The sequence below is a fragment of the Crinia signifera genome, chromosome 3 (assembly GCF_055691185.1).
Source record: "Crinia signifera chromosome 3, ASM5569118v1, whole genome shotgun sequence".
NCBI classification, from domain to species: domain Eukaryota; kingdom Metazoa; phylum Chordata; class Amphibia; order Anura; family Myobatrachidae; genus Crinia; species Crinia signifera.
The window spans coordinates 318621182-318643588 of NC_139219.1; the positions used below are offsets into that span (position 1 = coordinate 318621182).

Genomic DNA, 22407 nt, shown 5'->3' on the forward strand with positions numbered 1-22407 from the left:
GTGGGAATAATACAGTCTGGATTGGGAGCAAAGCAAAAATACAGTAAGCAAATGTCACTTTACATCTGGAGCAAACCAAGCGGCAACGCAAGGGGTGTAAACATACAGTATTTGGTTGCTTTTGCATGCAGGGTAAATACTGGCTGCTTTTGCATGTAGTGTTACAGCTGCAATGTGCTATAATGTAATTTGGATCGCAGGTTGAGATGGCCTCCATCCCACATGGCATTACAGCATGGACTGACCACTGGGAAAGGGACTGGAATGGAAGCTGGAAACAGAAATCCCCCAAGATGGAGCTTTCCCGGGACAGGAAATATTACATAGAGATGTTGCAGTGGGGAATGGGACCAACGTCCAGCATGAAGATCGGGGTTCAGATACACAACACCTGGCTGAGCCCGGAGTCCATAACTACTTATCTTCAGGAGAAGCATCAGATAGTAGCAGAGTCCGCCCATGTTCCTGATATTCAGGTGAGAGGCATGACTTCTCCGGTCCCTTATACAGGTATTACATCGCTAGCCCCAGCTATCCATACAACTATTTACTCACCTAGATAGGGACAGAGGGAGCTGTAAAGACAGAGATTTTAGGTAGGAACAGAAAGGGACTTAGGGCCTTATTCTAGTTCACTCTTTCTGACAAAATCCTTCTTAGATGGAAAAATCAATGCGCACTGCAGGGGGGGGATGTAAAATGTGCAGAGAGAGTTCGATTTGGGTGAGGTATTTTGTTTCTGTGCAGGGAAAATACGGACTGCTTTATTTTTACACTGCAATATAGATCTCACTGTGAAGTAAAACCCCACCCAAATCTAATTATATCTGCACAAGTTACATCTGCCCCACCTGTAGTGCAGCATGGATTTGTCCATCTAAGAAGGATTTTGTCAGAAAGAGTGAACTAGAATAAGGCCCTAAGTCATCATTTTGACGGACTTTTAACTAGTCCTATATTTCCCATACAAAACAATGTCCTGATTACAGTGGCACAATCCCGCTTATTGGGCACTGTTCCACTGTACTACCCGCAGGTTGCATTGTCCCACAGGCAAGGAGGCAGTTGGGGGAGCTGGTGATCACCTCTGCCCTGTAGTCAGGTGCCCTGGGCAAGGGCAAGTTTCGTGCCCCCCCCCACCCCCACCCCTGATTTGTAGTAGGCGGGGCTCTTGTGCTGCGCAAAGGGGGCAACAACATTATACCACACACCGTAATGCCCATTGCACATTTTTGTGAACTTTGTAATACCCATTACACATAAAGCTACATGCCATCATGCCAATTACTCATAAGGCCACATATGATGTCCATTACATACTATATAACAAACCGTAATGCCCATTACACATTGTGCCACACATCGTGATGCTCATTACATACTATATAACACACTGTAATGCCCATTACACATTGTGCCACACATCGTGATGCCCATCACATACTATATAACACACTGTAATGCCCATTACACATTTGATACATAAGTGCCACTTACCTACAAGCTCATTGCTACGGGCTTCATGCTCGATGCCAAGGGGCTTCATGCTCGATACCAAGGGGCTTCATGCTCGTTGCCAAGGGGGACTGAAATTGCTGGTTGCCAAGGGGGACTGAATCCTGCTGCAGCCCACTCCGACAGCCGGGCAGAGAGAGAGGTGCGTTGCCCGGCTGTCCGCTGCTATTTTCAAGTCTCCCGTTGGACCGCTAGCCAATAAGTCCTCGCAGTCCAGCAGACACCAATGCTGCTTCTGATTGGCTGCTGGACAGCAAGACCCTATTGGCTAGTCGTCCAGTGGGAGACTTGAATTTGTGTCCTGACTTCTGCACCACCCGGACATGGCTCACTCAGCTGATATTTTGAGCCACGGGCGGGCGGTGCAGGAGTCAGGACACAGGAGTCGATGGGCGAGCTGGGCAGGCGGGGCAGCAGGCGAGCTTGATGGGGGAGCCGACGGCAGAGTTTGTGGTGCACGGCTCCGGCGCCCTGTGATCTTTCGGCGTCCGGAGCACGTGCTCCGCCCTTGCTACTCCCCTGCCTGCAGTGCAGGGTGGGGACCTGGGGGCTGCCCATCTGCTCAGGGAGTGCTGGGCACATCCCCATAGTGATGAAAATGGGGGATGCAACAGTAGGCCACACCCCTGTCATGAAGCTCTGCCCCTCAGCATGAACCCCACCCCTTTATTGGGATTGGAGGTCCCACTTCACAATAGATAAAAGTTGGGCTGTATAAGAATGTGAACAAAATACCGGAGACATCCCTCCGGTTCCGGGGGTCGTGTCCCACTCTGATAGGAAGAGCATAATCAGGAGGCGGTTCCTGTGATCAGCCATGTGTGTGTAATAAGACCACAGGATGATTACCATGAACAAAATAAATATTAACATACTAGGTGATTCATCGCGCCCTACGGGCGCTCTTCACATCGTCGTAAGGGGCTGCGCCCCCTTAATTTGTGAACATTTGCATATGAGAAAGATGGTTAGAATTGTATGAAAGATGCCTGTATTGCAACTTGAGTTATAGGTGAAATGTGTTAAATAGAGAGCATATGATGTGGAAGGGGGTGTGTATTGTTTTGTTTAATTAAAAAGCGGTTACAGAGTAAGATGTACATTGATAGTGTGGATGGTACAGTTACATTTGTGGGTGTGGGGGGGCTGTGTGCGCATGTTGTTTAGGTGTGTGTGTGTACAATAGTATAGTAGGGTGTTTCTGAGTCAGCGGCTCCCCACTGGCGGAGGTCACGACACAGGAAAACAGGAGGCTGGGTAGTGATAGGGGTGTGTGGGCATAAGGGGGACTAAAGAGGAGGTGGGAGATACTGTGCAGCTTCTGCCAGTGGGTGAGGGTCCAGCGTGGCAGTACAGGAGTACAGGATGGTGGCCCTTAGTCAGTGTCTCCTCCTACTGGTTGGGAGTTAGGGTGCATGAGAGCAGGAGGCTGGGCTATGAGGCATGATAGGGGCATGTGGGCAAAACAGCGTCAGCGACTCCCCAGTGATGGAAGTTACGGTTCAGGAGAGCAGGAAGCTGGGTAATGATAGGGGTGTGTGAGTATACGGGGGACTAAAGAGGGGCTTAGGGGTGCCGTGAATTGCGGGAGGGGCGCGGGGGGTGCCGTGAATCAAGGGAGGGGGGGCGCAGGTGTCGGCGAATCGCGGGAGAGGGTCCGCAAAGCGTGGGAGGGGCGTGAATTGTGCAAGGGGGGTTGCGAATTGCGGGAGGGGGGGTGCGCGGGGGGTCCGTGAATTGCGGGAGAGGGGGCACGGGGCGCGATGAATCACCTAGTTGGTTATATATTCTTGTAGAAGGATGGTAGGATGTTGCTGTCATTCAGAAGCATTTACATAAACAGTAATAGTAGCAGTAAAAGGGATGACTTAAAACACCTACAGTAAAACAGAACAGGTGTTATATATTATACAAAGAATTGGTTGATGATGTGTAGGTTGACGTGCCCATAGTTCATAGTTGTCACTGGAAAAAAATTGCTACAAGAAAAAATCAACACATGTCAACATTTACATGTGTTGAACTTTCTAAGTGTGGCACTTCATCGGTGTCCATGTCAACACATGAGAATGAATATGAAAACATTCCAAAAAAGAAAAATAAATCTTCAAAAACTCATGTCAACCTTTTTCATTGTCGACCATAGCCGTGCCAGTGTTTTGCATGTGCCATTTAATCCTGGGGTTGCCGTGAATCTCGCGCGGGGGTGGGGGGGGAAGGAGGAGGTGAGGGGTGTCTGCGAATCACGGGAGGAGGGGTCGTGGGTGGATGCCGTGAATTGCGGGAGGGGGGGGGTCGCGGGGGGTGTGGGTGCCGCGAATTGTGGGAGGGGGGGGCGCGGGGGGTTGCAGTGAATCGCGGGAGGGTGGGTCGCGGGGGCAGGTGGTTGCCGCAATGACAGGAGGGGGGGTCAGGGGTGGGGAATCACGGTAGGGGGGGTCGTAGGGGGCACCGTGAACCGCGGGAGGGGGGCCCGGCGCGAATCGTGGGAGGGGGGGTCGCGGGGTGCCACGAATCGCAGGAGGGAGTGGTGTCACGGGGTGGGGCCGCGAATCGCGGGAGTCACCGGGGGTGCCGCGAATTGCGGGGGGTGTGCTGCAAATCGCGGGAGGGGGGTCGCGGGGGGTGCCGCGAATCGCCACAAGAAAAAATCAACACAGAAAGTTCAACACATGTAAATGTTGACATAAGTGTCCATGTCGACACATGAGAATGAATATGAAAACATTCAAAAAAAGAAAAATAAATCTTCAAAAACTCATGTCAACCTTTTTCATTGTCGACCATAGCCGTGCCAGTGTTTTGCATGTGCCATTTAATTTATTATTTATTTATTTATTTACAGTTACTTATATAGCGCAGCAGATTCCGTTGCGCTTTACAATAGTAGACAGTGATAAGACAAACTGGGTAACAACAGACAGACATGGAGGTAGGAGGGCCCTGCTGCAAGCTTACAATCTATAGGGGTTGCCGTGAATCGCGGCGGTGGGGGGGGAGGGAGGAGGTGAGGGGTGTCCGCGAATCACGGGAGGAGGGGTCATGGGTGGATGCCGTGAATTGCGGGAGGGGTGGTCGCGCGGGGGGGGGGGTGTGGGTGCCGCGAATTGTGGGAGGGGGGGGGCGGGGGGTTGCAGTGAATCGTGGGAGGGTGGGTCGCGGGGGCGGGGGGTTGCCGCAATGACAGGAGGGGGCGTCAGGGGTGGGGAATCGCGGTAGGGGGGGTCGTGGGGATTGGCGCGAATCGTGGGAGGGGGGGTCGCAGGGTGCCGCGAATTGCAGGAGGGGGGGGGGTGTCATGGGGCACCGTGAACCGCGGGAGGGGGGGCCCAGGGGATTGGCGCGAATCGTGGGAGGGGGGGTCGCAGGGTGCCGCGAATTGCAGGAGGGGGGGGGTGTCATGGGGTGGGGCCGCGAATCGCGGGAGTCACCGGGGGTGCCGCGAATTGCGGGGGGTGTGCTGCAAATCGCGGGAGGGGGGTCGCGGGGGGTGCCGCGAATCGCCACAAGAAAAAATCAACACAGAAAGGTCAACACATGTAAATGTTGACATAAGTGTGGCACTTCATTGGTGTCCATTTCGACACATGAGAATGAATATGAAAACATTGAAAAAGTGAAAAATAAATCTTGTCAACCTTTTTCATTGTCGACCATAGCCATGTCAGTGTTTTGCATGTGCCATTTAATCGTGGGGATGCCGTGAATGGGGGGGGGGGGGAGGGAGGGAGGTGCATACCTCCCAACATGACCCTCTCCAGGAGGGACACATTGCTCTGTTTCTGGACTTTCTTCTTAATTAATGGATTACCATCATCACCTGTGCTTAAACACCTTTCTTATCAATTACCCTGTTTAAAACAGGTGATGACAATCATAAATTAAGCTGGAAGTCCACAACCCAGCGTTACAGCTCCAGACACACTTTGAGTGACAGATGTAGCCAAATATATAAGAGATACTTGCAGCCCACTTGTGACTGTTGTCCCTGGTGATACCAGTCATTCCTCCTGTCGTGCAATGCAATCATTGTTATATCCCTGTGATGTATTCGATTGACACAAATTTATCATATGCCATCTGGGATCCCCATCTGGGAATTGCTATAAATATACACTTTGAAGAGGGAGAGAGATAAAATACAAGCCAATCAGCTCCTAATGTAACTGCCATGTTACAGGCTGTGTTTGAAAACTGACAGTTAAGAGCTAATTGAATGATAGTTTATCTCCTCCTACTTCATCTCTCTCCTTCGGTACACTGGATCACAGCAGCTTCCCAGCATTCCCCATGGTCCTAGAGTCAGTCACTAGAGATTCAGATGATCATGTGCGGAACCTCAATTACATTCCTCTTCCATGCCAATGATCAACATGTTGAAGTCATGGCTCATCTTTAAAGGTGGGAATACACTACTAGGGGCAATGCATGGCCAGTCAATCCCCCCCCCCCCCCCCCCCTGAACCGCCTGGGACCTTTCCAGGTGGCAGGATCGCATGCGTCATTCAAAATGTCGACAGTGGAAATGTCGACATTCTGCATGGGCCGGAGGAGGAGGTAGCTGTAGCTTTCCCCTTGCCCCTATGGCAATCACCCTGCCAGTGTAGAACTATCCATGTCACTCATTACAGTAGCATCTCCTGTTTCCCTCAGAAGTTGGATTTTGCTGGAGTCGGACTGGTGCAGTTTTGTTGGGGCAATGTGACCAGTGAACCGGTTGCCGTAAACAGCAGCGCTGAGGAAGTGAGTATATCACTGTAACATCCACAACACAGAACAGCACAGAATGCTTGTGTGAGAACCGTCACCTATTCTGTCATCTCCCAGATACAGGCAGTGCTGGAAGACCTGCTGTCAGTGCACTGTGCCACAGACCTGGCCTCAGCGGACGTGTTCCTGCACAGCGGGTTTGAAGGTGAGATACTTGGATGACTAGTACAGTAGATGCCGGTGCTCACTGACAGAAGGTGCAAAGTATAACACAGAGCATAGATATGGGCCCGGGTGATGGGGGTGTGGCATAATCATGAGGGCGTGGCCACTCCCCAACCCCAAAAAAATGATGGAAACGACAAAGCTTGCCAAGGATGAGGACTATTACCCCCCCCCCCCTCCCCCCGCACTGCTGGATTGGGCTCACACCCAGGCCATGTTAATTAGTATACACTACCCCCCCCCCCCCCCAACCTCCCCTTTCAGCTCTTACATCTAGATTGATAAATAAGGTCCTATTTGAGTTTATTATTATACAGTAATGGGATATGGCATACTAGGTCTACCGTATTTAGGGGGTTATTCTGGTTCACTTTTTCTGACAAGATCCTTCTTAGCTGGACAAAACCATGTGCACTGCAGGGGGGCAGATGTAAAATGTGCAGAGAGAATTAGATTTGGGTGAGTTCTTTTGTTTCTGTGCAGGGTAAATACTGGCTGCTTTATTTTTTTACGGCAATATAGATCTCACTTTGAAGTAAAACCCCACCCAAATCTAACTCTCTGCACAAGTAACATCTGCCCCACCTGCAGTGATCATGGTTTTGTCCAGAAGGATTTTGTCAGAAAGAATGAACTAGAATAAGGCCCTTAGATAGCCATAAGGTCGACCCCCATATGATTGGTATCCATTAGGTCCACAGGGTCAAAGGTCATCATGCAAAAAGTCGTGAAAAGGTTGACAGTTACAAACAGTTGGGCATGTACAATATGTGTATACACCATTGCCATGTCAACCTTTACCTGTCAACATTTTGACCCTGTTGACATAAAGCATGTCAACCATATGCTGTCGATCTAGACACTGTCGACCTATCGGGGGAAATTTACTAAGAATACAAATCCAAAAAATTGTATTCGTATTCTTAATACGAATGAATACGAATGAATACGACTGGTGTATTGATTCGTATTTTTTCTGATACGAATTCGTATTTTTAAATACAAATTCGTATTTTTAAATACAAATTTTTATGTTAAAATACAAATTCGTATAGGTTTTAGCCTGCATGGATCAGTCAGATCCGTGCAGGCTGCAGTGTAAAAAAAATGTACAAATAAATAATTTTAAAAGTGTGTATGTGCGCTTAGTGGCCTTTTATAAGTCACACATTTGTGATTTTGATCATCTGGGGGTCATTTTCAGATTTTTTCCTCATGTGTTAAATTCTAAGATGTGAAATAAACTTCCAAATCAAGGTGTATTTTTTTGGCGTATTTTTTTACGATTCGTATGCGTTTTCGATTCGTATTCGAATTTTTTACAAATACGAATTCTTAGTAAATGACTAAAGTATATTGTTTTCATGTTAAAAATAGGTGTATTCTATCGATGTCGTATTCATTCGTATTTGTATTCAAAAATACGAATACGCCATGTATACACCATGAATACGAATACACATCACCGTATTTTCAGGATAGTAAATCCTGAAAATACGAATACGCATAAAAAAATCGTATTTTGCTGTACAAATACAATTTTTTTTGTACAATTTTACCTTAGTAAATTTCCCCCATCATCCGGATACCATAGTAATGACAACATCTTTTTTTGGGGAGGTGTTGATTATTAGATAGACAGTGTCTACATAGCCAGTCAGTAGGTCTGTCCGATTTCATGTCGACCTCGGGTAAACCTAGTTTTTTATCATATTGACCAAAAACATCTCCTCCACGTTGTATTATTATTATTATTATTATTATTATTATTATTATTATTTATTATTATTGGTTTCCATATGCTGACTTTAATTTAAACTTGTTTTTGTGTATTGTGTTTTGTATTCCAGTATTTTTTATTTTGTTGTTGTTGTAATGTTGTTAATCATTTTTATAACTACAAACATGATAACGGCACAAATTGGTAGAATATGGCGGCGTCATGTATGTGATCAGTAAGAGGTATTTATATCTGTCAGGGATGAATGACGCGATGTCAGATGGGGTGCGAGCGGCCTGGACGGAGCCATATTGTGGGAGGTTCAGCGTCTTTATGCCAAAGTATATCCTGAGAGGCTCTCGGTCACCGCCGACAAGATACCAGTTACATAAGTTCAGTCACGTAAGTGTATTCACAGGGGGAGGGAGAGGTCCTTATGTGCAGGGACCGTACAGCAGCAAATAAGCCATGTCCGCTGTGGGTGTCTTGGTTCTGCCTGAGATGGACCCACTGAGGCGCCCATGTTCCTGGGGATCTCAGTACTAGCAGAGATTGCATTGTATAACGATGGGCGGCACTCCATGAAATCAGCATCCCCTATTGGTTCCAGCTGTAATCAGTGTTAGGATGAAACCTGTGGGAGGGGATGGTTAGGGCCTGGGGTAATATTTGGGCTTTGGTTAGGGTTAGCCATAGAATACTTACCAAGGACTGGCAGCATTTTCACCGTCAGGAACAAGCGGCCGCCATTCTGATAATCGGGATTACGACAATCGCAATTCCATATCCAACACCTTATTTGTGCCCACTATAGTTCTGTATATCGCATGGGATGTTGCTATTGGTAATCAATCAGATACTATCAGGGGCGTAACTAACTATTTAGCGCCCCCCCCCCCCCCCCCCCGCCGCACGTTTTTTACTCGCCCCACACACACACACACACACCTAACCTGCCCCCCCTTCTTACCCGCGGTCTGCGTTTCGCCCGGCTCTCTGTCAGGACCTTCCTGACGTCACGGTCCCGGCCGGCTCCTGCTGCTACAATGAAAACGGACTCTTAGAAAATGGCTGCCCCCATACTGCAGACAGAAAACTGTCTGCAGTATGGGGGCAGCCATTTTCTAATTGTCAGTTTTCATTGCAGCAGGAGCCGGCCGGGACCGTGACGTCAGGAAGGTCCCGACAGAGAGCCGGGCGAGACGCATACCGCGGGTAACTATAGCCCCACAGCCCCCCCCCGGCGGCGCCCACAATTTCTCTGCGCCCCCCCCCCCTCCACCGCGGGGGCTGCGGAGCTATAGTTACGCCACTGGATACTATCTATTATCTTCTAGAAGGCACTAAATAATTAAGAAGTACGTTCTGATTGGTTGCCCATAGCAACAACCCAAGTAAAATACATCTCCCATCTTGGTAAATTGCGTCCGTAAGCTGCTTTATAACTAAGTACCCAGTGGGTGGTCGAGATGTACTAAGCTTTGAAAAGTAATCAAATGGAAAGTGATAAACCACCAGCCAATCAGCTCATAACTGTCACATTACAGACTGGTTTTGGGGGGGAAATGGCAGTTGGGGGCAGAGTGGCTGGTGGTTTATCATTCTCCATTGCATCACTCTTCAAGACTTAGTACATATTGCACAGGGGACATCCACAAATATAACTGGTATGGATAGATCTGTTGTCGCCTCAGTCACTTAGTACATCCCATAACATTTTGCAGGTGTGTTTTGCCTATAAGGGGTATCCGGGAGACCACCTGTTGGTCACACTGACATATAACAGCACATTCCTAAGCACAGTGACCAAAAATTATACATGCCAATGGAAATTCAATGAAACTCTTCCAGAAAAGTAAGTGGTGTTTGTTCCATGTAATCTATCATCTATATATATATATATATATATATATATATATATATATATATATATATATATATATATATATATATATATATGTCTAGTGTCTGATTGTGTGTCTCCGAAACACTGCCATCTGTAGGCAATGAGTGAAACTACATCTCTTTCTCTCTCACACAAGACAGAGGCAATAACAAGGTAGCAGACTAGCTTTCGAAGCATTTACTTCAAGCGCCCTTACTAGTACATTATAAATGCGTCAATATATGCATGAATATGCAATATAACACACCAGGGCTCCTTGCTATTCTCCATGGAAAAACTGGTTAGTTTCCCTGGCCTAATACCGGGGTTGGATTGGCCAACAGGAACACGGGGGAAATGCCTGGTGGCTTCCACTGCCTGAGGGCCCTATCCCCTCCTTTAGGAGTCAGATTCAAGATTGTGCACTCACAGGCCCGACAATAGGGGGGTGCTGTGTGTGCAGCTGTTTCGGGCCCGGCCTCTCTGAGGGCGAGATGTACTAAAGGGAAAATGCGGTAAAACCCCCGTTTTACCGCATTTTCCTATGTACTATTACCCGACCGCCACGTCACCGCAGTGTAATGTATCGCCACCTTTGGGTGGCGATACCCTATAGAAGCCTATGGGCTTCTTTTCGCCGCCCGACGCCTCCGCCGAAAAACCCGCCGACCCCCCTCTCCCCCTCCCTCTCTTACCTGGTCCAGGTCCTCCTGGACCCGGAAGGTAACACCTTCCTCCCCCTAGTGACGCAGCCGGACGTCCTTCCGGCTGCAGGGGGGAGGAAGAGGCGCCGGGGACAGCTTGCTTAGCTGTCCCCGGCGTGAGGGATGCAGAAGGGGGCAGAGAGGTGACGGAGACCCCCCGCACACCACATCCAGGTATCGCGGGGGGCCTCCGTCCCCGCATCGCGATGCCAGCCGCATATGTTAGTACATATGCGGCGGCATCGCGGCGGTGGGGCCGCGATGGGCGGCGATGTATTTTAAAACATCCCGCCCTGAGAGAGAGGGAAGGGCCAGGGCAACTCAATTTCCCCACCGCACCCCCCTGTCACTGCCTCCGCTGTGCTGCCTGAGCTCTCAGTGCACTGAATGAAGCCCTGCAGAGTCCCGAAGGCTTCTTCACCTCCAGATGCCGGCAGCCAATCAGAGCTCGCATACCGTTGGCAGCCACTCTGATTGGCTAAAAGTACGCAAGTTCTGACTGGCTCACCAGCAGTGTCACATTTTAATTGGCTGCCGGCGTCCTGAGGCAAAGAAGCCTGCACTCTGGGAGCAGGGCTTTGTTCAGCCACAGCGCAATCAGCAGGAGGCAGCACAGTGGAAGGGGGTTGGTACCCGGACCCCAAAATTCCTAGCCGCAGCCCTGCGCGCTCAAATTATACATTGCTGCTTGAGGCACTGTAACTTGCTGGAGTATGACCATGGCTAAGCCTAGGTACTTGGTTCATTAATTTCTACGGAAACTAAGATTAGTCTTCCTGTGGAACAAAGAGGATGGTCCTGACACATCTGTGTCCCGTCCTTTATAAAGAGTCCTGGTTCTTAGTCATTAGCATGCTGGTTATGTCCTTCCTAATGGTCCAGGTCCATCTGTGGTGGCTTTCCACACCTTCTCTGGTGACTGGCCTTGGAATATATGTTTACCCTTTCATAAGTAGCACAAAGCTGTAAAAATAGCCATTTTCTGGTGGTTTTCCTGGGGAAAAAAAGCTTTTCATTGCATCATAAATCACCAGCATATTCCACAGCGCTGTACAATCAGAGAACTTTATCCAGGTGAGTAATTTACTATCGCTGAGAAACACACTTTATATTCAGAAAACAATGAAACCATAACCTACTGTAAGTGTATGACTAAAGGTGCCCATACACTGCCTGCGATGTCTCGCAGCAGTGTTCGGACACCCGGTACCCTGCAAGCCTTCCCGGCGGCAGGGAAGCATACGATCCGTTGTGATGGATCAGAAATTGGACCAAATTGCCTCAGTGTATGAGCACCTTTAGACTTTGTGCACACACCTGTACCATGTAAGGGCAGGTGAACGCCACACAGACAATAGCCGGGCCAATCACCTAAGCTCCTCTGCTAAGTCTGACACTACTGGCTGATAAAACAATAACATTACTATGTACAATAAGGGGTAAATGGTAAGATGGGAGTTCTATTAAAGATCGGATGTTGACCAATGACCATAGAAACCAGTCAAATCCTATTATCTTCTAGAAGGTTCTAAATAAATAATAAATACATATCTGATTCCATGGTCTTAGAATATGGTGATCGGCGTCAGTTTGGCTAACTGAACATCTATATATTTTGTGTTAGATGGAAGTTTGGCTGTACAAATCTCTGGACCTGTGTACGAGACTCACTTGACGGTGTTACCATGCAGTCGTCAATATATGTGGATCAGATTGTGCTGTTACAAATAGAAAATGATGACAAGAATTGGTATTGGATCGATGAGCTTATTATTGCAAACAAAAGCACAACAGGTACTAGTCCGATGTGCTACTCATCCTCTTATGCATCAGGAATTGTGGGGCCCTGGACTGACAAAATAGGCAGGGTCCCCTGGAGGGGTGGAGCTACAGTGGTGTATACCTTGTGGGGCATACATTGTTGCATAAACCAGTTAAAAAAAAAAATCACACACATACTGTATACCCCAACCACCTCCCTCACACACATATAAGAAGCATTGCCCAAGCCAGCTACCTCTCACACACATAAACCTGTCTGTTTTGTCTCCTTTATGGTGGTCGCCATTTTGTTGAGTAATACACTCAGCTGCAGAGATGGATGGGGTCTCTTTCTGCAAGGATCCAAGACAAAAGTATGTGAGGTACCCCTAACAGTGACCCTCTTATATTTAAGTTACTTACTGTATTTATTTACAGCATACCTACCTACCCTCCTGGAAAGGCTGGGAGGCTCATGGAACTCAGGTCCCCCTCCCAGCACTCCTCAAGGGTGAGCAAGCCTACTCCATTCCTGGACCGCCCTATCAGCCCCCGCACAGCCCCCTCCTCTGCCAGTCAAATATCAGCAACTGCGGCTTTTCAGGGAGGGGGTGGGGCTACAATAAGGCAAACTGTGTCATTTCAACCCTGTCCACTCCCCGAAGAGCTGCAAATCACCCCATTTACTGCAATTGGGGGGTGGGGCTTAAAGACATCAAGCTCCGCCCCCACTCCCGGAAATACAGCAAAAATGTATATATACGAAAATAATTGTCTAGATATATGTCGGTATCCGAAGAGACATGGTACACGGTACACTCGGTGTCCACTTGCTCAGGTGTCCACCTTTTCCATGTCAACCTTTCGTTGGCACACCCACTGATGGCGTTTCCTTCTATTTGGGTGTCAGAATCTGGCCCTGCTCCAATAATTGTAATATTCTTACCTCATTGCTCTAAAACAACATACTGTATGAATGTAGATTTCTGCGTATTGTTTTTGTTCCTGCACAGTAGTTTTTGTGGATCCTAAACCAGCTCGACCCGGCGGCCACCTTCTTCACACCATGAGCATCACTGGAACGTACCCGTCATACATCCTGACAGCCCTGGTATCCCATTGTGGCATCAATCTTCCCCTTGTAGAGTTATGGTGAGGCGCTAATTGCATTAATCCTCCGATGTTGTATTAGATTACAGGTGAGACTGTTGTTCCGTGATGATAATGCGGAATGTTCTGTTAAACACAGTGACGCCTCCGTGGAACCCCCAAGGGATGATCAGCAGGCACATACCTCTGGAAATGGGACAGTTACGTTAGTGGTTACAAGATTACAAGCAGCGAGCCCACCGATTGGAGGAACATTTTCTATCCATTTATCAGAAACTGTAATACCAGGTAGGACATTTGTTAAGTAGTGATTACAGGTACTGTTAATTCCGCAGTGCAGTTATATGTAACTAGTTAAAAGCTTGTTAAAATGACATTGTAAACATTGGTCTTTTTTATACTCTGGAATGGTATTATTACTTAACTCTATAGTATTGTCTGTACCAAATATTTAAATTATATAAATCATACTGCTTTCACATTGCAGAAATGGGTAATGACACAGTATTCTTAAAGGGGACTTTAAAACGGGTCTGAGCCTTGAGACCTTTCACATTGCAGGTGAAAACCGTTTTAAAAATCATTTAATACCATTCAAAATTCAACCCGTTTAACCCCCAAGGGACACGTTTCAAGCCATTGAAATAGAGCCATTCACACTGCCTAAAAAACGGCTTTAAAACGTGTAGGACTCTGCTTTTTAACCGTGTTGAAATACCGGTTATCTTTAACCGGTAAATCAACTTTGGCACTTTCACATTGCAGCCTTAAACGTTTTAAAATGGGAAAAAAACGGCAATATACCGTTTTAAAAGTGCAATGTGAAAGGGGTATAAGTGGTCAGGAAAAGGTTAAATATACCATAATAAAAGGATACACAAACATAATAGAACCAGTACTGCACTTTCTAAGTTCACAATCTCCCACTTAATGGTAAGGCTCCTGTCTCTTCTTCCTAGTTGCTGCTCTCTGGTCCAGTTCACTGGGCATGTGCAGCGGCTCATCTCTAGAAACTTTAGCAATTATATTATATACAATTTGAGCCACTTGCCAAGAGCAGGAAGGGTTTCTGGGCAACTGGAAACCCCCACCCCACCTCTTGCATTTTCCAATGCACCAGGGCACGATAATAGGGGGGGGGGGGGGGGGAGGCGCGGTCCCTGCTTATCCAAGAGCATACTTGATTTCATTGAGCTGGGATTAGTAAAATAAAACTGTGAAAGGACAGTGGTCTAATACAGATCATCCTACTATGGAACATACCATGACTAACAATTGTTTCAGTAAAAAAAATGTCTGTAAACACAAACTCCTAAAGCCCCAGAGATGTCTCTGTTATACGGTACTTAAGTTTATTTACTATAGATTTTGGATTTATAATAAGAGAAGTCCTGTATCCCTCTGCTGTGTCTGCTTTGTAGGAATTCCAGTGAATATCTCTCCCCCGCACCTCAGAGAGATACTAATCAGTAACACAGACAATTACACCGCCCAGTACATTAATGTCACTGACTTTACCGTCACAGAGGAACTGAGGACCTGCCACCGAATTGTTTGGACACTAACCTGGGCGAATATGAACGGAGACCTGCCCAATTTGTTTCTGGTACTGTATGTCTGTGTTACCACAATTATGTTTCACAGGTTGACACACCCATAGCCCTGCCCCTTGACCCACCTTATCATGTTTTTTTTTTTTTTTTTACATTTCGGTCAAATCTATTCTTGATTTTGCACACAGTAATTCCACATACACGTTACGTCACATCACACACTGTAATGCCCATTACACCACACACCGGGATGCCCATTACATGTTATGCCACACACCGTGATTCCCATTACACCTTATGCCACACACCCGTGATGCCCATTACACGTTATACCATGTAATCCTGAACCGCTTCAGAGGCTGGTTCTTTCTATACTAATGAATTACAGTAAGTACTGTAAGCTAGGGAGAGATAATATACAATCAGCAGTACACAGTGATATATTAATGGTTGCAATCAGTTACTAGACTAAAAGAAAAACCTTGAATTTTAATATTAATGAGATCATTTTGTGTTTGCACAGGTATACGCCGACAATCTTACAGGCCTGAACCCTTCTATAATAACAAGGGTTGTGTTTGACGGCGGAGCATTTATAGGCCCAATATTTGGAGACATGCTTGCTACTTCACACGCCGTTCCCCAGGTAATATGAATATTAAGATGCCCTATGTATTGTATGGGGTTCATTTGGAAGCTCTGTGTATTGTATTGTATGGTTTCTGGAATGCTACAGCACAGTCCAAAATTCAAATAGTGTAGCCGCACCAACTGCCAGCGAGCCCCAGCCAGCGATGGTGGCAGCGGTTGGGGTGGCTGTTGGTGGTGATTTTCTTCACTTCACCAATTTTCCACTGTCTTCATCGATTGATCCATCGTGTGATATCATGTGGTTACCTACAATAGTAATTCTATGCATCTTTCTGTAAGATAATCAATAGGATACACTCATTGACCTGCTAGTTCTGTTATTGGCGATTTCATATCATTACGGTAATACTGCACACGGTACTCTCTCTACAGGTCACTGTTCATGTAAATGATATTCCTGCGCAATGTCCTGGCTCCTGCGCTTTCCAGCATCTCCTGGCTGTAACACCGATGGTGACCGATGTTCAGTATTCAGCAGGTAATCACAATAGTAATGTCTCTGGTTTATGTTTAGCCCTAATGGCTGCACAAGAGCATTATGGGTAGTGACTATGTGACCTCACTGTCACTTTTACTGTTCTCACAGGCGACAGATGTGACTTTATTATCAGGATCGAAGGATCTGGGTTTCATGGAAGCTTGGCGGATATAGAGGTGAAGATCAGTGAGACAGACTGTAACGTTACTGATGTGGACACCTCTGGCGTAGCGTGTTGTGTCGGCACGCCTCTGCCTCTGGGACAGCACCAGGTCACAGTACATGTGAAGTCGCTGGGTTTTGCCGTGAATGGAAGTGGGATCGCTATATCCATGTACTTTACACCCAGGCTTTCCTCTGTTAGCCCATCTATCATTCCACAGATTGGTGAGTTGGTTCTATGACATGGTGGCATACAGGGGCGGATCCAGGATAAAATGACAGGGGGGGCACCATGATAAAAGAGGGTTTAGGTGGGGGAGGGGCGGTGTTAGTGGTGCCAGTGTACATGCTAAGAGAGCGGCAGAGAGAGGGTGGGAATGGGATTAAAAATAGGCCCTGGCATTTAAAGTCTGCAGGCCCACCATGGCGACAAAAGTGAAGGATGTAGTTGTGCGCGCGCCAAAGGCGTGCTCTGGAAAAGGGGGTGTGGCCACTCAACAGGGGGCATGTCCTTGAGTGTAGTGTACAACACCATATACAACTTCTACAGATTATGCAACAAAATACTAGACCCCATTATACTTGCCCCTTACACATGATACCGAATGGAATGAGCCAAAATTCACATAATGCCACATGGATTGAGCCAAAAATCAAATAATGCCAAATGGATTGAGCCAAAAATCAAATAATGCCGCATGGATTGTGTCAAAATTCACATAATGCCACACGGATTGAGCCAAAATTCACATAATAACACACAGATTGAGCCAAAATTCACATAATGCCACATGGATTTAGACAAAATTCACATAATGCCACACGGATTGAGCCAAAATTCACATAATGCCACACAGATTATGCCAAAATTCACAATCCGCTTAATAAACAGGGACATTGTCCACCAAAGGTGCTCATTAAACATTCACACCATAATGTCCATTACACATTAAGTTACACGCCATTATGTCCATTATGTATTATGCCAAACACCATAATGCCTATTAAAAATTATGCTACATAAGTGCTGCTTATCTACATGCTCATTGCCAAGGGTTCCATGCTCATTGCCAGAGGTTCCATGCCCGTTGCCATGTGGGATTACATGCTCATTGCCAAGGGGGAATACATGCTCACGGTAAATGGGGACAGACGCCGCCAGGCAGAAGTGATAGCCACTGACAGTGGCAGAGCCTGGCTGTATTCAGAGCACTGCAGGTCCCGGTTATTTGAAATAATACCCCAGGTTGTCCCCTTTTACACCAGCCTAGTCACTGCATTTTCTGGTGTGAGGGGGAGAGAAAACCACCCCTCCCCCCCTTTAACCAGTTATCTCATTTAACCGACTATATCTTCGGAACCAACTGACCCATTTACATGAGACAAGTATCATTTTGAGTGGGCTTTGAATGATTTTGGTCCAGTGAAACTGGAATGTTTGGTTCCAGAGTAATCTGCCCTCAAAGAACATGAACAGCCATGAAATTACATTTCAAAAATAAAAAAAAACGGTTTACACGCAATATCTCTGGAACCAATTGACCGTTATGGACCAGCCTGGTATCATATTGAAGGTCCAGCGATTTGGAATTGAATGAGATCAACCACACCCAGGAGGTGAACTGGCAGCCGTCAGAACAGGGTGGGGGTCGGAATTGAAGGGTCCCATATTATCCTATGGGGAAAAAAACGTTACAGCTTTGCCAGGCGATATCTCCGGTTCCCGGGGGGGCTAGAGACACGGGACTGGGCTCGTTGGAAAGCCCTGGTCCTCAGCTACAAAATGAAATGACAGGGGGGGCACGTGCCCGGGTGCCCCCCCCCCCCCTGAATCCGCCACTGGTGGGATAGATCGGTATGGTGCCCTGTGTATAGGAGCTACAAGCATGGCAAAACTGTGGCGCTCCAGCTGTTGTGAAACTACACCTCCCAGCATGCCTTGCCATACAGTAGTTTTAGCATTTCCTAATAGCAAAACTGTGGCAAGGAATGATAGGACTTGTAGTTTCACAACAGCTGGAGGGCCATAGTTTGGCCATGCCTGGCCCTAGCCTCCGTCATGTGGGATCCGGATGATAGGTTGACATTGTCTGCATCAGCAGTCAATGGGTCGACATTGACAAAAAGTAAACACAAACAAAAGGTCAACATATGCAATGGTCGACATGAATGTTTAACTTTTTTTTTCCATTTTTTAAATCTTTCTCCTACTTCAACATCTATGTGGACTCCGAAAGAGAACGGTAAGATGCGGCGAGTGCAGCACAAGCGGAGCGTGGCACCTGGCTCGAAGCATGGCAAGCAGCGTGCTGCACTAATTGGGGGTCGGTCCACATGCGCACGTGTTGAAAAGTGAAAAACTTATTTTATCCTGTTGTTGACTTTTTTGCCAATGTCGACTTTTTACATGTCGACCCTTTTGTGCTGACTTGTTGCTTTTGTCGACCTTTGGTCAACGCCACCTTTTGCCAAGGTGACCGTGGCTGTAACTGCATATAAAAATGGTTTTCCTACAAAACACTGCAGCGTAGCATTTCCTATGCAGATAAAGCTGCAGACACCTGCAGAATATAGGCATGCTGCATATCATTTTAGTCAGCAGAGTCTGCTTGTGAGTCAAGTTCAAATTTCGATGCGAATAAGATGCCTTTTTGCAAAAAAATAAAAATAAAAGATGCCTGACGCTAACGAAGAGCAGGCCAGAGCGACAAAGAAACCACCAATCAGTGTCCATTTGCAAACGACCAATCACAAAGTGTTTACTAGTACCGTCAACCAGTATTATCATCCTCCGCACCATCTGTTATTTGCCCACCTATCTGAAAGCTGGGACTGAGGGCTCTGGTCAGCCACTGACCTGGGAAGCCGCCAATTCCAAACAATAGACTTGTTTTGATGGTAACATACTGTACACCTTACCTAAAACCTAAAACTGTAACATTCCTCCAAAGTTACTCTAAAGGCGTAAAAAAAAAAATAGGTTTGTGGTCTGTTGCTTTGTTTATTATTGGATGTGAAAGATTCATTTATATCGAAATGTCATTATACGAGAGACCTGCCCATCTTCTCAGTAATGTTTCCATTTCTTGTTTTATTAACGTTTAGGGGGCCAGCTCATATCTCTAAGAGGTATTGGCTTTCAGGACGTAACCATGGTGGGATTTGGGAATCGGCAGTGTCCGGTGTTTGCAAGTAACTTCACTACAGTCTTATGCCGTGCACCATCCCAGGTTGGTCATACAGCGCTATAATACAGTATACAGTATCTACATAAAAACATTCAAACTTAAAAAAGCACTATAGAGTCATACCGCTTTCACACTGCCCAAACGTTTGAAAAAACAGTATTTTAAAACGGTATTTAAAACGGGTCTGAGCCTTGACATTGCAGTAGATTACCGTTTTAAATACCGTTTAAGTACCATTCACATCAGTTAACCCGTTTATTCCCCTGAACACGTTTCAATGCAGAATGCAGGGGACAGTCTATCACAGGTCTGTAATATGTTTTTTGCTAAATACCGTTTCAGAGCCATTCTCACTGCATAAAAAACGGCTCTGAAACGTGTAGGACTCTGCTTTTTAAATGTTTTGAAATACTGGTTATCTTTAACCAGTAAATCAACTCTGGCGCTTTCCCACTGCAGCCTTAAATGTGTTGAAATGTGAAAAAAACGGGTGCCGGACGGGTTCCCGACAGTCATTTACCCGACGTCGGGATCCCGACTGTCAAAACGCCGACAGCCGGGTGCCCAATGGCCACCCGCTATTTTCCCTCGTGGGGGTCCACGACCCCCATAGAGGGAGAATAGAATAGGTGGCTCGCGTAGCGAGCCACCGCCCCTTCAAGGGGCTTTTTTGCACTCGCCATGCTGTCTGACTCTGGCCAGTCGGGATCCCGATGTCGGGCTAATGACTGTCGGGATCCCGACTGTCGGAGTTCCATACCACACCCGAAAAAAACAGCAATATACCGTTTTACAAGTGAAGTGTGAAAGGGGTGTAAGAGTTGCAGCAATACCAAGATCAGAATACAGATGGCAAGAATCCCAACAGATCCTGATGATAAATCCTGGGGTTAAGGTTAGGCAGTGGGAGGAAATGGTTATGGTTAGGCTGAGGGAGTGGAAGGTTAGGGTTAGGAAGTGGATGGTTAGGTTTAGGCTCAGGAGTGGATGGTTAGGGAGTGGGAGTGGAGGGTTAGGGTTAGGCTGAAGGAGTGGATGGTTAGAGTTAGGCTGAGGGAGGGGAGGGTTAGGGTTAGGCCGAGGGAGTGGATGGTTAGGGTTAGGCTGAGGGAGGGGAGGGTTAGGCCAAGAGAGTGGAAGGTTAGGGTTAGGCTGAGGGGGTGGAGTGTTAGGGTTAGTCTGAGGGGGTGGAGGGTTAGGCTGAAGGAGGGGAGGGTTAGGGTTAGGCTGAAGGAGTGGATGGTTAGGGTTAGGCTGAGGGAGGGGAGGGTTAGGGTTAGGCCGAGGGAGTGGATGGTTACGATTAGGATGAGGGAGTGGAGGCTTAGGGTTAGGCTGAGGGGGTGGAGGGTTAGGGTTAGGCTGAGGGAGGGGAGGGTTAGGGTTAGGCTGAGGGAGTGGAAGGTTAGGGTTAGGCTGAGGGGGTGGAGGGTTAGGGTTAGGCCGAGGGAGTGGATGGTTAGGGTTAGGCTGAGGGAGGGGTGGGTTAGGGTTAGGCCAAGAGAGTGGAAGGTTAGGGTTAGGCTGAGGAGGTGGAGGGTTAGGCTGATGGAGGGGAGGGTAAGGCTTAGGCTCAGGGAGTGGATGGTTACGATTAGGATGAGGGAGTGGAGGGATAGGATGAGGGAGTGGAGGCTTAGGATGAGGGAGTGGAGGCTTAGGGTTAGGCTGAGGGACTGGATGGTTAGGGATAGGCTGTAGGATCATACGGATAGGAATAGGGTTAAAATACTGATATGAACTTATGAACTTGCCATTTATATTGAACCTCCCCTGGGTTATCTCCTGTTATCCACCCTGTTTCTCATGCACTTACAGTATACGATACGGCACTTTTAAATTTCGTGAAAAGTTTTACTTACGGGTCTGTTCCGATGCGCTTTCCAATGGTAGTCAATGTTGTTGCATGCAATACCTCGCAGTAGTGTATGGGCTATAGTTACGTGTCCCAGCAGTCCGCAGTCCGCAGACTGAGCTCACATCAGTTCTGATTTATACCAATCTTGGGCCTGATTCAGACCTGGGCGCTGCTGGGTAAATTTCCAGAGCCCTGTGATCACACAGTGCAATCCTGCCTTGTGCAAGCCTGCGTATGTGTTGCAAACAGATCGCTGACGTCGCAGACCTGCGTTTTTTGGCCACTCCCAGAAAACGGCCGATTACCACGCCCACATGCTGGCTTTCTGTCAGTCAATTTGCGAGGAGATTGCGCATAGAGAACTCGCTGATTTTATTGCGCTGTTTGACCTTGCGCATACACGCTACAATCCGCACCTTTCAGATTCGCACAGCAACAGTCAGGTCTCTCAAGAACCTCTCTTTGGGCGGGATGTATTCAAATATATCGCCGCCCCTCGCCGCACCACCACCAGTTAATTTGAAACAGTCAGCCAGGGCACCCTAGGCCAGGCTTTCCCAACCACGGTCCTCAAGGCACACCAACAGTGCAGGTCTTGTAGATATCCAGGCTTGAGCACAGGTGATTTAATTAGTACCTGACTGTTGGTGTGCCTTGAGGACCGTGGTTGGGAATGCCTGTTCTAGGCAAAAACTCCAACCTACTCCCATCCCCCCCCTTCCCCACCATACTGCAACCAATAACCATTTTTCAGCGCCTTAAGGCATTCCAGAATGGCAGGGAAGCTCCCAGAAATCAGGTGGTCCAACCAGCCCCCTGGGAAGGTGGGCAAGTCTCCTGCTTTCCCTGGAGGCCCCCCAGCACCCTCCCCTTTACCATCCACAACA

The 22407-nt window shown here is 47.4% G+C and overlaps 1 protein-coding gene across 1 annotated transcript in view; it reads left to right on the forward strand.

Annotated features, from left to right (window-relative positions):
• The window catches only part of PKHD1 (PKHD1 ciliary IPT domain containing fibrocystin/polyductin), a 378814-nt gene that overhangs the window by 16555 nt on the left and 339852 nt on the right, over positions 1-22407 (forward strand). Inside the window, exons 7-19 of the mRNA XM_083175049.1 lie at positions 201-476; positions 6169-6258; positions 6343-6430; positions 8430-8572; positions 9895-10025; positions 12384-12553; positions 13534-13672; positions 13770-13918; positions 15052-15236; positions 15707-15829; positions 16207-16312; positions 16421-16699; positions 19580-19704. Coding sequence (XP_083031175.1) covers positions 201-476; positions 6169-6258; positions 6343-6430; positions 8430-8572; positions 9895-10025; positions 12384-12553; positions 13534-13672; positions 13770-13918; positions 15052-15236; positions 15707-15829; positions 16207-16312; positions 16421-16699; positions 19580-19704 — 2004 coding nt within the window. The remainder of the gene's footprint in view (positions 1-200; positions 477-6168; positions 6259-6342; positions 6431-8429; positions 8573-9894; positions 10026-12383; positions 12554-13533; positions 13673-13769; positions 13919-15051; positions 15237-15706; positions 15830-16206; positions 16313-16420; positions 16700-19579; positions 19705-22407) is intronic.